Here is a 16,815-nt window from a genome sequence, read left to right as displayed (position 1 = left end):
AATGACTCTTGCCCCGCACAACGTAACGGCACGGGCAGCACGGGGACGCGCTGCAGTTACGTGAACACTCGAGAGCAGAACGCAACTCGGGGCGGCGAAGGAAGGAGCGCAGCGGCGCGCGCGCCAGCCAGATGGCACCCTGAGCAAGGGTCTTGGCAGCTATTTCAGAAGAGGCAAAAAGCAGATGTTTCACAAAAGCTCACTTTCCAGGTTTATTAAGTAAAGTTAATTGAATTGTTTTCATTTTGTGGGGATTCCTTTCCGTCTAACCTGATGGGTTAGCAGAGTTGCACAGAATCACGGTTGGACTGTGATAACCCAAATACAACTTTGGCTCATCTCACCGCTGACACATATGGAATGACTTGGGGGCTATTACATGCTGTGTCTGCTTGAGGCAGGTACATGTACAGATCAGCACAAGTTGCAAATGATAGTTTACATCCTTTCAAAACAGAGCAGGGCATTCAGCAAATGCACTGCAATGAGAAGACATATGAAAAAGAAACTATACAGACTTGCAAATACATAAGAAGTTCAAGAGATGCAAGAAACCTCAAACACAAGAAATGTCAAGGGAGGAAAAAACCACTTAATTTCAGACACAATGTGTTCATCAAATGAAAACCCAGCTGTAATTTAAATTCCCTTCAAAATGGGAAACATACAGTAACGCAATTAATGAGAAACCAGGTCTCATCCTGGGAGAGATGCGTCCAAAAACACTGATGCACAAACAGGTTCAGAGTTCTAAGCAAAATGTCCCTGGGCATTGGTGTACTTGACTCTTGGAGCCAGAGCAAAGCAATTCATTACACTTGCTGGACTGCTGGGCCTACTGCTGGGTCGTGGTGGTGTAACAGCACGTAGGATTCCAGGTGTCAGAGAGAAGGCAGCACGCAAACTGCTGGTTACTGGGAGAAATGCCACGGGCCAGATCTCCCAGGGATTGACTAGAGTAAGGACACCTAATTCTGGTAGCCTGGCCTCCACTGCACACAACATTAGTGTAATGTTCTGCAACGTTCTTCAGTTCTTAGCTCACTCCTTTCTCAGCCTGAGTTGTTTCTGTCTTGTGCATGAGCACAACTGGCCGTGCAAAATGATCCAAAAAACATAAGGGACAGGACCAAAGAAAACTGGCTGAACCTGGGGCTGGCTTTCAGCTCCTATTTCCAAATATCAGTTAAAGGTTGGAAATTTATCTACAAAAGAAATATTATAAGTGAAATAAAAAATGGCACCGTCCACAAAATTAAAAAAAAAAAAAAGGAAAAAAAGAGAAAAATCTTACAACACAGCCTTGTAAAAACAGCTTTGCAACGAGAGCTCAGTCACAAAATGAAGGGTTCTAGCTCTTCGTACATCAGAAGAGGAAACAAAGCTAAAAAGTACTAGTCCACATTCTCTTAATAAGTTAAACTTACTTTCCCTCCCCCCGTCTACAAAAGGGGTAGAAGCAAAGGGGAAAAGAGGCTACTGAAAATAAAAAAAAAAAAAAAAGGAAAAAAAAAAAGAAAGGAGAGAGAAGGAGAGCGCGCGCGAGAGAGAGAGAGCAGTCTGTGGTCAGAGGCTCAGAGCAGGGCCAAGTTCCTTTTAAGGGTTTAAAAGATGCAAAACAGTTCCTCAAAAGTTCCCTCTCTTCAACAGTTAGTTCAATGCTGTAGCCATAGAAACTCAAGTATATATTGGAGGAGAGATTCTTTCAGGCAGATCCACCGCCATCTGGAGAGCTGCTCAGCGTGTGTTAATCCTCAATGATTATGGGTTCATCATTCATGGGCTGGCGTAGCTGCACTGCCTGGATGGGCCGGAGGATAATAGGCTTGTAAGGGCGTCTGGCGGCTCGCTTGGCTTCAGAGGAGGAAAGCAGCTTGCGGATTTTCCTGCAGACAGTAAGGAAGAAAGGAACCGATTACAGAGACCAGAGGCTAAGGCGTTGGATGTTTCTCGATTTCTTCAAGTGAAACCAGGCCTGCACAGGCAGAGGCTGCTCTCTGATGGGATGGGCTGACGCTGTTTATTTCAGCAATATCTTCCCTGGGGAACTTTTGTTTTCTGATTTATAAACCCACCAATGAAGAGGAAATTGCATTCTCTGTTCCAGAATCCTTCCTGCTGAGCAGAGGGCATTCTGGCCCAGCCTCATATAGGAGCAGGGTCTACTGCTGTAAATATAACATGTGAAATAGTTATCACAGCCAGTTTCCATACCACTAATATATTTTGATGCATGCAGACACATCGGTTGAACGTGCTGCAGGCAGCTTTGTGGGAATTGACAAAGCCAAGTTACAATCAAACCTCTTCTGACAAGGTTGGTCCCTTTCCCGCCCGCTAATCCACCTCTCTCGGAGCTCTCCGACATTCCCCAGCCCCAAGCAGGTGCACACAGCTGCCTCTTCAAAAGAAACTCGTCACCGCACAAGCCAGCACCACTTGGTCTCCCATGGAGCTACGCCTCAAGGCTGAGCTGCTGCAGGGGAGCTCCGCGACAGCCGCCGACCAGCGAACCGATACTGGAGCCTTCCCCTCTCCACTGGGAACGCTAACGGGATGTCTCCCCCTCTTATTTCTCCTACACTGCATGTACACAACCTAGAAACAGGTAATATTCACATCTATTCACATTTGTTAAGAGCTTCCCTATGTGTTACAAGACTAGCAACCAGTCTTATCAGACGCAGGAAGCTGTTTTCCATACGGGGAGAAAGTAAGAGAGAGAATGGAGACAGGACACACTGAAATTTTAAAATTAGCAAAACAAGGCAGAAAGAGACAATACAGTGTCAATACCAGGCCTAGAGCTAAAGGAAGTATCCTGGGGGGGGAAGCAACAATGCAAAATGTGCTATGTAATTAAAACACGGAATTCATTTTCAGAGGATGTTGTGGTGGTCAAAGGCATGTAGAGATTAGAAAGGCAAGTGATAAATATTCACATGAGTAGTCTACCAGTACCCATTACACACAGCCTTCAGATCAGGAAGTGGGGCGACAAGGAGGAATAAGGAAGCGCTGCCTACCCTTATAGGCTCCTACCTTAACGATTTTTTGACTTACCCCGAGACACAATCCTGCGCTAGAGGAAGGGCAGCCATGTGGCTTTTACAGTCCGCAACTCAACCGTCTATTTCCCAAAGATAATTTTTACATTGTTGGGGCCAAATTTTCCATTTAAAAAAAGAAGGGGGGGAAAAAAAAAAGAAAAAAGGTAAAAGACACAACACATTCATACAAGAAACTTGTCAAAATACTGCCCCCCAAATTTACTGTCCCCACCACCAGTACTTTCAGCTTACAACTTCAGCTGAAGGTTTTGAATCAGCTCTGGTGAGATTTGGTCACCTTTTCACTTGATTTTTTTTTTCCCCACTGAGCAGAGCAAGTCTGTGACATAGAGCTCATGCACACGGACACATTTTTTGTTTGCTCAGTGCCTGCATTTCTCCAGTGCCTTCTAAAGTTGGAAGGCCGTAGGGTGGGGAGAGGAGAGAACAGGGTGGAAAAGTGATAGTGGGGAGAGAAAAAAAATCAAAATCTTGATGTGTTGTTTTTCCCAAGACTTGCTGAGCTGAAGTTGATCTACTTTTTAGCCAGTAAAGCTGCTCCTGGTTTCCACATGTGCTGAGACACGCTGCCATCAGAAACACATCTCGTAGCAGTTCTAGATTCTGATCAGGTCACCGCTACCTCCACTTGCATAAATTATAAATGGTGAATTCCTTACTGTGAGGCTTGAATTCAGAAACTTATTCCTTTCAATCGACCAACTTTTCAAACGGCTCCCTCAAAGCTATCCAGTTTTCTAGCACTATTCTCAACAGTGCCACACAAAAGGGGGAGGAGAGGGGGTGTAAAACTTTAGGAAAACCTACTTTCTGTGACTGAAAACACAGCATGACTCTCAGCTGGAGGATGATATGCAGATATTGCTGCTAGATTGATTGCCATGGAGCCAACACAAAGCTCAAATTGTTTCAGAGCTCACAAACAAGTCTTACATTCTTGACACTGGAATGCAGCAGATGGTTCAGGGAACGGTTGGAGGTGAAATGCCCGACAGAAAACCCGTGCCACTTACAATGCTGCATCGCTCAGGCTTCCCTGCTTTTCAGCAGGCTGCCAAACATCTCTTTTCAGCACTCATCAGTCAGCTAAGCAGCAAGGCTGTCAGACAAAGCAGCCCATTATTTATTTATTTATTTATTTTTAAAGTGGAAGAGATAAGGTCTTACTGAGCTGATGTCTATCACTGCGCTACGATTTGCTATCACTGCGCTACGATCCACACAAGAGATGTGCTGGTTGCTGTGGGACTGATCTTTCCTGCCTCAGTCAGCGGTTCTGCATGAGCAGATGATTCTGTGTGCCTACCGTAAAGCTGTTCTCATGACCAACACTGCACTTGATGAATATTCTCAGTGTTCTCTACAGATCAAAGGGCAGGACCTTATAGTAGTACTGAGACATTACTACCACAGACCTGCAGTATTTCTTGTGGCTTGGACAATAAAGATGTCAAGTGTTTTGTAGATGCAGGATTACAAAATAAGCCTTCAGCATCTAAGGACAGAAACAGTGGCTGTATACCTGCATTTGCAGCGGCACATGAATTTGCCAGAGCCGAAGGTCTGTAATAGGATCCCAGTACCTCTTTACTGCTTCCCTTGAAAATTAGATACTTCTCTCACTTTAGTTTCAATTATATAAGGTATCCCATGGCTTACTTTCACAGCATCTTGCAGGAACCGAAAAGGAGAAGGGAAAGACAAGGTAAAGATGTAACCTGGTGTGAAATGCACAGTTGCCTCAAAGGTGTCCATAGGAAAATGTCTGGCAAGAAAATTAATTGCATGTTTCTTTTGAGGGTGGAGGTGGGGGCACAGTTCCTGCACTGAAATCTGATGATTCAATAGATCAGTGATTAATAACTTGAACATTGCCAGTCCCGGCTTGCCTATGAAGCCCACCTTTGATACTAGGCCCATTTGAAATGCTTTGCAGGCTAAGGAGGAGGTTGTGAATGTCAGGACTCTGACTATGCTGAACAAATGAATACTCAGAGTAGCACCAAATTTAGTAGTAGCAGAAGGGATGAAGTACTCAAAACTCCTGGCCTCCTTGGTCACTTGTAAGGGCTCAAGACATCCAGTAATTTCCATGTCCACCTCTACTAGGTACTGGAGGGAAAGACGAGTGCTTCTCTGCCTGTTGGGGCACTGATATGGAAAGTCTTGGTAACTCCAGGCTTCAGACACAGACAAAAGCCAGAGAGCACCTCTGCTTGCAGAGAGGGCTGGCAAGCAGGGTTGCTGCTTTGCTCCGACCTTCTTTGAGGTTACCCAGGAGAGAGGCATAACTTCTTGGGAGGAAACCACACCAGCATATGCCTCTATCTTTCTGAGCACAACCAGGAGCAGCCCTCCCTTCCTAGGATTAGCACAGTACTGGCAACATGAACGCAAAAGCTTTGCTTTAGTGATCAGGCCACATAGCTTCTATCTTTCTGTCAGCAGCCTGTAAACAGAGTTTAAAGTGAAATTCATGCAAGGAAAGTTTCTTCTACTATTTTTATCCTGTGGGCAGACTAACAAGAAGGACTAGCAGCAGCAGTGCCACCAATGGAGGAAGATGGACACTGCAGGGCTAAATCTCACCACTACTGGTGGCAAATACAAACCACCAAAGAAACTAGGCAACGCAGCCCCCAGAAACCCTCTGTGTCACTTGCAAATTTCAGTGCTCAGACATACAAGGAGACATTCTGACAGTTAATACAAGAGACTTCAGCAGGCAAGAGGGAATGCAGAACTCTATGCATAGGAGGCTCTGTTCCTCAGCATCACCCGTGCGCCAGAAGGCCCTTATCCTGTTACTGAGATGGCTAGGGTGGGACCTCCAAAGGCAATTATGGGTCTGAACCAGGTAAACTTGCCACTTCAGTAGTAGTCTTCCCCTTATTGCCCATCCCTTACAGGAACTGCTCTGGAAGAAGAAGAATCTGCTTTTTCTGGAATGCAAGTGCATGATTAGGCACATCAGACACGATTAGGTATATCGCAGCCTTCATCCAACCTCAACACTCCCAGTGGTGTCTGCATGCAGTTTGTAGCAACAGATCTGCTGAAGAGATCCCGGTCTAATCACAAATCTGTTGCAGGACCCACAAGGAACACAAACGGAAAGACCTCCCCTTAAATCCTCTGAAAAACCAAGTTTCCTACCTGGTTTCTTCAGTGGCCATGTAAAAAACATCATCTGGTGCATCAATCCAGTTCATCCTCCTCCTTTTCACTGGAGGCATGGATCCACCACGAATTAATCGGACTTTTGTTGGGTATGATTTCCCATTGAGCAGCAAGTTTCGGCTTGGTCCCTAACGTGATACATAAAAAAGTACAATTATGGACTGCAACAAACCTGCAGTAGCACGTGATAAGCACTCAAAGGAAAAGAGAATTAAAGTTTTCACATCAGTTATTGAGAGTTTATGGTAAATATTTCCCCTCTTGCCCATGACTGAACACAGAATTCACATAAAAGCAGTTGTCCACAAGCAGTAGAAGTTAAGCACCTTCAATATACAACAGGACAGCAATACTCCAGCGACAGGACAAATAATAAATAGAAGGCATTACCAATAATCTGTTGCTTGTGTCTGAAAGATGACATCAAGTTCACAAGATTGAGCATAAGACCTAGATTTCAGTTACTATCATAAATCTAGAACAACTCTATTGACTTCAGGGAAGAAATTCTAGCTACCCGGCAAATCAAATATAAAAATCAGAATTTACAGTTGTTCTGATGTACCAAACTTACCCATATCCTTTTTGTTCTAGGAAGGTTAATATTTATTGATATATTAAATATGTTGTTGAAAACAAACCTAGAACTACAAAGCTTAGCAGCTTTCATCATAAAAGCCTTTTAGCGTTTAACACCACAGATTTCCCATATATCATACATTTGCTTTGCAAATCAACACAGATATTTTCCAGACCCACAGTAGTCCCCTTCCACTAAACAGGAAAAATATGAGCTGTTAAGAGAGGTGCAGATGCAAGGGAGCAAAGGGTTAAACTTCTGAAATGCAGCTGTCCTTGATCATTTGAAGTCCAGTTCTGCTGCCCCTCTTCTTGCTGATTAGCACACTGAGAATGCCACTGAAATCAGTAACACCGGACAGTCAGGAAAGATGCAAAGTAAGGGCGCAGAAAATTCAATATGCATCAATTAAAGCTGGTCAGAAAATACCCCAGTAGAAATTTTATTCTGGTATTTCACAGGACATCTTCTGAGGTCAGACCATCTCCTCAGATGCACCCAGGCTTCCCCTTCTGCCCACAAAATGGGAAACTGAGCGTGCACATGAGGGATGTGTGGCCTGGGAGATCCACCTCAAAAGGAAAGGTGGGGACATGAGGTACTCAAGTCCTTAAGTGTCAGGTTACGACAAAAGCTCAATGAAATTTTAATGCTTTGACTTAGAAAGGGAAGACTTCAGTCTGTCAACCAAGGAAAAAACACAACAAAACCCTGCGTCTATCTCATTTTTTTCTGAGGAGAAAACAAAAAATGATCGATGACTTTTTTTTTGACCAGCCTTAATCAACTGTGCCACCAAGATCTGCTTCTTGTAGAAAATTAGGGCTTTAGAGCTAAACAAACAAAATGCCACCTTTTAAAATCCCCAGCTCTTTAAAGTTGTTATATACAATTGCAGTAACGGTTTAATTTCTTAGTTGCCTAGCTCCATGTTATAAAAGACAACTTCGGCACCACAGCAGACCACTGAAATACTGCAAGAATTGCTTTTATATTTGAGGTTTATTAAGGAAAAGGTTTCAAATAAAACGCTTTTCTGTTGGTTTTTTGACCCCCTCCAGATTTCTCCAAGAAAATCTTTTCATTAATTTTGCGAAGATATTTTCTCCGCACATGCTACATATACAGAACAACTCCGGAGGAAGTTGTTGGAAATACCTAGAAGGGGCAACCTGTGCTTCCAGGTTGCTTCTTCTCTACCTGCACAGAGTAATCGTTTCAAATGCTACATCCTGAAAGGTGAATCTTTAATTTTCAGTTCAGTAGCATGCTTTATCAAACAACCAGAAATCAAGGCAGTTCAAGGGGTTTCACCCTGAAACACCTAAAAAGTGTTAGGTCATCACAGATTTCTCCCACTGCACTGAGTTGGTTTATTCAGCAGACACAAACAAGTAGCCAGTCTCCTCAGTGACAAGAAATGAAGCTGGATTCAAGGAGGAATACAATTTATCACTTCATATCAGATGCTCAAGTAACAAACCAAATGAATGCTTCGTTATTACAAGCAGACTAACATGCTCAAGTTATAGCCTACCCTCATGATACTGCACACTATCCGAGAGCATTATTAGATTTAATAATGCTTCTGATCACCATTCAGTGACCATCAGTCATACCTGCTGCTGACTGACCCATGTCAGAGTGACTCTACTGACACCAATATGTCATGGCAGTTCACCTAATGAGGAAAGCTCCACTTTATTAACACCGGAAGATCATTTTCGGGGGAAAAAAAAAAAATTACTTATGCATGAAGTTCTCTCCCATAAGCCATGTGTAAGGGGGGGAAAGTGATGTGATGCACAGCCTTTGCGCTGGCCCCTTCACACCAAGGTGAATTTCATGAGAAAGCATTTTGCCAGAGACGCATCAATCAGACTGGCTATTTGCTTCTGTCCTTTGATAAAACTCAGCATAATGGATGAAAGGCTAGGAATCATTTTTACTTTAAAAAAAAAAAAAAAAAAAGCATTCTCAGCAGACAACTTGCACACCAACTTCCTAAAAGAAGAGACACTGTTTTCCAAAAAAACCCTTCCATCAGTTAAGCCTTCCTCCTTCAGTCAAACACATTCCACCTAGAAACACATCCCAGAACTTTGCTATAAACAGCCACTCAGTTTCTGTATGAGCAGAAACAAAATGTTCCATTCAAAACAATCTCATTTATATATGTAGATAGATTTGAGGTTTAAATTGTATTTAACCACTTCAACATTTTATATGCCCCAAATACTTTTTTTTTTTTAAACTTTTCGATTAATTGGGAAGTATGACCAGCTGCAAACAGCAAAGACGGAAGTGAAACACTAGGGTTTAATGGGGTGTTCTATCTAGCGCGGGTTAATAATTCTTCTTTTCCCTGTTTTGGTTAAATGAACATTCTCTTACCATTTGTCTGGTTTGTCCGTGGTTAGGCAGACCTAACAAACAGGAAAGAGAATAGAGCTGGTAAGACCATTGCTTTTCCAAGACAGAAAAAAAGTACAAAATCAAAACACACGCAGCTATGATTGCAACTGTGTTGTTTTGCTAAAACAAGAGTTGTCTACCAAACTAACTTCTCCCCTCCATGAAAGGTAACTGAGAAAAGAGCTTCCTTAACAATATGGTTTGAAGAGCAGAGCCCCCAAGTTAAAAACATGTTCCATTCGCTCAGTCTTTTCTCCATTTACTCACACCTTTCTTCAAACTACCACTAAAAGCACACCTGCTCTTTCAGATCTGAGGTTTTCCTCAAGCCATGGGAGTTTTAGTTTCGGAAGAATTTGCTGACATCAAGAAGAAAAGTGGAAGGTATTATACACTGTCAAGACAGCAACAAATATCTTTCCTATGATCCCTGGATCGCCAGGGAACTCTTCAGCTCAGATGTTAGCTACAAGCTGTTAGCAAACAGATTGTACCTTCTGAACCTCCCACAAGTAAATACTTCCATAGGCGTAGCTCCATCAGTCACAGCGACTCTAGCTATCACACAAAGCCCTTCCCCAGCAACACAAACAGCACTGTAAAGCACAGAGCACAGTAGCTTCATTTTACTAGCTTATTTGCTATACTGTCCAATACCCTATGGATGCTGCCATAGTGAACTGTACATATATCAGATCCTGCAGAACACACAAAGGTCTTGGTATACAAAGAGAATGATGTGTTGCTATACGGCAGCAGGGTATGGCACAGAATAGACTGGGAGTCCTAATAAACCTTTATGTTAGCACCATTTAGTTTTCTAAGATGCTCCCAGAAAACACCATTTCATCAACATCAGTGCACCAGAACATCTTTCTCAGCCCCTTCTGGCTGAGAACCAAAAAGTCAGTACATCAAATCCAACACGTACTACAGGACAGGCATCAGCAAATGCTGTTGCTGGCTGCAGAAGTTATCAGTACAAGTTCTGCTTTCATATTTACAGCCAAGCTGCCCAGGCTCCCAGCTTGACTTTTGAAACTTCCCAGCGCTAATGAGTTAAGCTGTGACAAAACAGCAAAGCTTTTTAAAGAATCCAGCAAAATGAACTTTTACAGCTCATGGTCTCTACTCCCAACAGATTCCTTGAGATTCTCCTTGGTAAAACCAAACACAATGTATTCATAGCAAGTATGCCAGGAAACACAGGGCACAGCAACGTATTGGGAGGGAGGAAGGCGGAACAGGGGACATTTGCTGAGCATTGAGTATCACGATGCTACATTAAAATCAACAGTTTATATCAAGTGTATTTTCCATTCTGTGTAGACGTATGCTGTCAGCTACTTCAAACAAGACTACACACAGTTTCAATTTTTGCCGCATTTTTGTGCCTAAGTATCCACAGAGATTAAGAAATAGCTGCCAGAAGGATTTCCATCAAATCTATAGAACAGATATACCAGGCACCAAGCAAGAAGACCAGTAACAACCTTTGGATGTTGACAAAGGCAATGTAGGCGCCAGATAATCACTCCTTTTTACATGGGAGCTGCAATTGCATCCAAAACACAGCTGTGAGCAGCCATTTGAGATGGATTGACAAAGAGCTCCGCGGATGCTGGGAAACAGCACAGCCAGCAGGATGTAACCTGAATTTGTTGGCTTCAGAGCCAAGCTCTAGCACTTGTTTTTTCTTCCCCCTTCCGTAACAGAACAATAACATTTTCTCCATTCACAGGAGCTCTGAGAGACATAAATCAACTCATGCTAGTCCCTGGATTGAAGCCACACATCTTATTTTGACCACACTCCTGTTCAGCTCTTTTCTTGTACTAAGAACGTGCTTGATGCCAGAAAAGACCGGCCTACAGGAGCAGCTGATTTGCGGCTGCTGCGATGACTATTGCTGGATGTACAACAGACAGCAAACAGTGCTATTCCCAAGCACCAGAATATACCCAGAATATTCCACGGTGAGAAGAGATGTTGAGACTGACACAAACTGAGCCAAGGCTGAGCAGAACTGCTACTTACTCTGAGCCTCAAACCTTCAGAGCCCTCAACAGCAAAGCAGCAGTGGTTACACCAGGGACACACCTCACCCCTAAGCTGCAATTTCTAGGACAAAGCTGCCCATGACAACTTTTTGCTCCAGTAATATAGGACACAAAACAAAGTTACAGTTTCAATGCAATTTATACTCTTGCTATCACATTAATAAAGATCAATTAGCATATTAATCTTATCTGTGAGTTTTCCCTTTAGTCACACTTTAACTGGTATTTGAAAGACTAACTATAAAAACAGAGACTAAAAAGACTAGCTTCAGTTTGCAATTAAAAAAAAAAAAAAATCACACTAAAAGCATATGCAGCTGAAGCACTGCTATTAAATGAGCAACTTTTACCCGCAGTGGTCACCAGAGAGATGCAGAGAGACAGCATAACATTTGTAATCCATTGCAGAACAGCTGTCAAGTCAATAGGATGCATCTGTCCTGGAAACAATGGATTCTCACCCAAAAGTTTTTGGTGGCTTCTGTGTGAGGGATGAGGTCTGCAAGACAGGCACCTCTAACAACTAAACCAATCCTCGGTCCCTGGGTGAGGAGTGGTACAGACAGGTAACTCACCACACGAAACAGTCCTCCCTGAGGTGCTGCTTCCATTTTCAAAGATCAAGGTTTGACAGAGACTTCTCACATACATGCATCCACAAGCAGATTAAAAAAGTAGGACAACATATAAACCAGGAGCAAAATCCAAGAGGGTTCTGGCAGCTCCTCTACAGGAAAAAAACCTTGTCTTTATTTTATGGAGGGATGTCTAGAGAAGCCACAGGGTAGATAGAAAGTGTGAATATTCCTTTCAATGATATCTAAGGTCCAACTGCTTGAATTTACATAGCTCCACATGAGAAACACTGAGCTCCTTCAAATAAGGAAAAAAAAAAAACCCTCAACAAACAAAAAGGTGACTAAACATTTAAAACCACAAAGTGTAAAGGTTTACAATGATGAAGCTAAGAAGATCTTCCACTCTTCTGCAGCCAAAGAAATTGAAACATATTCTGAAAACTCAAGGTTAAATGTTTTTTTTTCCATAGCACTGAAAAAAACAAAAGCCCTACAATACCTTCTCCCATTCAATTCCTCCTGCCAAGGTCTCCTCTATAGATTGAAAAAAATAGGAAGTCCCAGAGGATAAAATGTAGACAAGGTAAACTGAAGGTATGTCCGCAGATAAGCATAGATCTCCTTTGCCACAGACGATTCCAACATTGTTTTATCGCCATTTCAGTAACAGTTAATCATACTACAGAGATTAACTGACACCCTCAAAGCATGCCTCCACTGCCCACAACTTAGTGACAAAGACCTCCAAACTGTTCCTCCAGCCTAAGCACAATTACTGAGATTTTGGCTCAAAACCAGGCACAGCAGGTTACTATGCCCTAATGATTCTTTCATTCTTCAAGTATCAAAGCATATACTTTCATGCAAAAAAAGGCAGGTGGGGAAGGACTATCACAAACAGCAAAGCAAGTCTGTTACTACTGTTACTTTACAGCTTTATCTGTTGGGGATGGGGGAACGACCTCTTAGTCAACCAACTTGTTCCTTTCCCAACAATCTCATATCGTTTGAATCTAATGCTTTCAGATTTGTTACATTTAAAATGAGAGAAGACCCAAACTTCCTGCAGCAGCTAGAGACCACCCCAAGAGCATGCTGCAGGAGTAGGGAATAGCTGGCGCCTGATAACACAGAGTGGAGTGGGGGAATCGGATTTCCCCATGGGGAGCAAGCCAGCACGTCCGGTCCCACCGGAAGCCTGAGCGTAGATGTGCACTCTCTTTGCTGACCCAGTCCTGTTCCCTGTGAGTCCGGCGAGAGGACCTCAGCATCTGAACAGCAGCATTCAAAAATTACTCCCACTGCACAAATTCAGCCTGCTTTTTTGCCAACTCCACACAACACACAACTGCCATTTCAAGAAGGGGGAGAGCCTAAACCCTCAGCAGCGTGCCCAGCTTGGACTGGACTGCAGGGATATTTTCATGAAGTAACCACAGCAAGCATGAAGAAGCTGCAGAGTAAGCACAAATCGTGGCCACTTTTCTACTTGGGTAGAAATCTTCCAGTGCTTTTCTACACCTGAACATACACACCATTGCCTGTCTATTTACAGACCATTTCACAGTTTGGCACAAGAAGTCTGTACAGAGCTGACCCTAGTACCTAGGAAGAAGCCCAGCTTTCCAGTCACTGGGTTAAACTTATATTCCCTCGAGCTTACGAACTCCAATCTTCAGCATATCCACCACACACAAAAATACGGGTCCTTCATCTCATGTTAACATAATTGATCTTATTTTTTTAAAGCCAATCAGGACACCAACCAATTAGTCACAGATGGTACTTTGTTTTTAACTTCTGTTTACCAAGGAGAGGTATCATAAAGAACATGCAATATGCAGTAACATTCATAAGCACGTGTTCAGTCACAATGAATGTAGAGGATTTAACACACACTTTCATATCCAGTAAGTTTACTATACTTTCAAAAATCCATACACTCTTCATACGCATTTTCCTTTTCCAAAAGTAATCCTCCTCCTGGGATTCCATCCTTCCCAGCAGTAACAAAAACATCAACAGTACCACATTTGTGAGCAAGCTAGAAAAAAAATATAAAAATTCATGCATGAATGAGGCTGGATGAACAAGTATTTCACTTTAAAGTTACTGGTTCACTTGAAGTAGTCTCTGTGTGTTGACATATACACGCATACAACTTTTGCAAGTGTATACGAAGGCTTTAGTACCCCTCTCTCAAACTGCCAAGAGTATGTTACCACTGCGAGTGGATTGAGCGTCCACCTTCGAACAATCAAAGGCTATAACTTTCAGGAATGCAAGTGCAACAAGCAGAACAGAGCATAAACTGTACCAAACACCACCTAGACTAACATTTTCTGAAAATTCTGTTGTACATAAAAACAATGTTAAAATTGCAATTTACTTACCTAAGTAAGTTCCTACCAAGATTGGCAAAGGAAAGGGAAAAAAAGAGATTTAAGGTTAAAAAAAGGAAAGATTCACATAGTTCAGAACACAGTAGCCCAGCCCCATGCAACAAATACAGAAACACAGGCTGTTTTGGTTACAGTGAAACACAGAAGTGATCACAGTTCTCTGTTGGACAGATAAACCCAGGACAACATTAAACAAACAGTAACTCCAAATGCGAGATTCCACAATGAAAAGTTATTTAAGTTATAAAAGTTCAATTTTGTATGAGTAAGTAGCGGTTTGTTACCAACCTCCTTCCACTAGCCCCTGCACATTAACCTCATTGGATTTGGACAGTACTTCCTAAAATGCTTGGTCTAATAGTTCACATTAATTTGCTTCACAGTACCTCACAGATGATGTGTTTGTTCGTGCAAAGCTGTACCTTCTGCTAAAAGTACTTTCAAGGACCCTACTAGTACTTTCTGGGCCATGACATCCAACTACAATGAATCAGTAGCTAGCTACCCTTGGACAACTGTTGGAATGCAGAGCTGCTATCCATCTTGGTGTTGAGTCAACGAACACTATCCACTTGCATTCCTAAAAGAGCATCACGGTATATTCTGGTCTGGCTGTAACACATGAAGTGGTTAAAAAGAAGAGGCAACAAAACTATGCACCGGACTACTTTAGAATTTGCTGATCCAAGCTATGTAAACTAGAAACCACTGAATTATTCACTGTTCCACTCACAATTGGGAGTATTACACATAATATACATGTGTATGTGCACATATATATATGCATCACATGTAGATTCTACTTAATTACAAGTTCAGGTTTTGTACTGTCAGGGGCATTTGCAATTCTGCCCTTGCATTGCTATGCATTCATTTCCTCTCATTAATTACACCTGTTCCCTACCACTGCCTTGGGATATGCACTCTCCACTCACTGAATCAACATTCACATCCTAATCCATGCCATGCCCCATATACGAAATGGTTTTCACCAGTTGATCCACAGAGCATAATGCCCATCTCCTGATTTCACTTCCAGATATTTCTGCGTAACACTAAAAGAAACTAATCACTGAATCACAGCTAAGCTGAAGGCAAGTGGAAGAAAGTTTCACTTAACATCTGAATACAAAATCCTAAGTACGATTCTCAAAAATAATCTGTACTTTTGGCACATAATCTAAATTTGGGGTCTCCAGAAAGCATTTCAAGCAACTTGTCATTCTTTCCAGCTGTGCTGCTGCTGGCAAGAAACAGTCATTCCTTTAAGCAGCACTGAACATTTTCTTTCTTGACTCTAGTCAGAATTACACTGGTCCAGATATCAAGAGCTAAAGCCAGGATTTTTCCCCAGTACCCCATGTATCATATTATTCATTAAAGGACCAATACTCCCTGCTGTTTACAGTCATTCCTGGATGGGCAGATTTCGTTTGGCTGGTTATCCTCAACTTTGGAAGTGCAGTCAGGGCCACCGCTGATAAAAGCAGAATTTTAATGCAACTTGTACGTACAGGAAACTCCAAATTTTCTGCAAGGTCCAAGTCAGCCAGAACAAAAAACTCTGAGGTAAATCTGGTCACCTACATAGTTGATGCTAGAGAATGCTCTTATTCCCACCTCGGTAGCTGGTTTTGATCAAGAACAGTATTTACACTTTCATGCTCATCTCTTGATAATTAAACTAATACCATGCTAGGCTGATGAATGCTTCCAGTTCTAGGAGTTCATTCATGTTTCCCCAAAAGGAAGTGAGAAACAATGAACCAAAACATGTTAAATTAGATTGACATTCCATTTTGGTTTAGAAATCCCCAGTAGCAGAAGCAAGGTATTCCAACAGTTAATTAACCTCATTCAAAAATCTGCAGCTTTTTTCCAGCCAAAGTTTTTCTACTGTACCTTCTGGCTACTGCAGCTCATTATTCCTTTCCTGGCTAGACTAAAAAGCCCTCTATTATTACACTTCTGCTGCTCCTGTCAGCTGAGACAAACATCTACAACTTCCACTTTGATAAAAGCATTTTCCATTATACAGTGTGTTTTCCAGTCCCTTCACCGTTTTCATGGCTCTTCTATAAACCCTCTCCAATTTTCAGCATTCGATCCGCTACCATTTTATCAATGCAAGTTTGTTGCTGGGAAAAGCCTTCCCTTTATTTCAGCTACTCATTCATGTTCTCTCTTTCTGCCAATTTTAGAGTGCATGTGATGACCCTGAAAAACAAATTTGATTAGATGAAAGCTAACATGGTATAAAAGAGAGGGGAAAAAAATAAAAATCTAACAATGCTCCCTCCCTCAGTAGGAATTTGCACAGACAAGTATCCCATAGACCCCATGCTGGATAGCTGTGATGAAAAAAGTAAACAGGGTCCAGAACATAAAACATCCTCTCTCTCTCTCAGAAGTTTCATGGCAAATATTGTCAGTTAAGCTCCAGAACACTAATGAAAAAGCAATAAACTAGTATTTTTTTAACATCTCACTGTACCCGACAGCTTATGAGACTCCATGTACTTTTCATAC

At 42.2% G+C, this 16,815-nt stretch overlaps 1 protein-coding gene across 1 annotated transcript in view; it reads right to left on the bottom strand.

The window, feature by feature from the left end:
- Nucleotides 1-791: 791 nt before the first annotated feature.
- The window catches only part of MTA1 (metastasis associated 1), an 86,039-nt gene continuing 70,015 nt past the window's right edge, over nt 792-16,815 (bottom strand). Inside the window, exons 18-20 of the mRNA XM_082003174.1 lie at nt 9,226-9,257; nt 6,228-6,379; nt 792-1,886 (exon numbers count right to left, since the gene is read on the bottom strand). Coding sequence (XP_081859300.1) covers nt 1,748-1,886; nt 6,228-6,379; nt 9,226-9,257 — 323 coding nt within the window. The 3' untranslated portion in view covers nt 792-1,747. The remainder of the gene's footprint in view (nt 1,887-6,227; nt 6,380-9,225; nt 9,258-16,815) is intronic.

Source organism: Phaethon aethereus, assembly GCF_964289735.1.
Source record: "Phaethon aethereus genome assembly, chromosome: 8".
Lineage (NCBI taxonomy): Eukaryota > Metazoa > Chordata > Aves > Phaethontiformes > Phaethontidae > Phaethon > Phaethon aethereus.
This window is presented reverse-complemented; position numbering and strand designations above follow the sequence as displayed.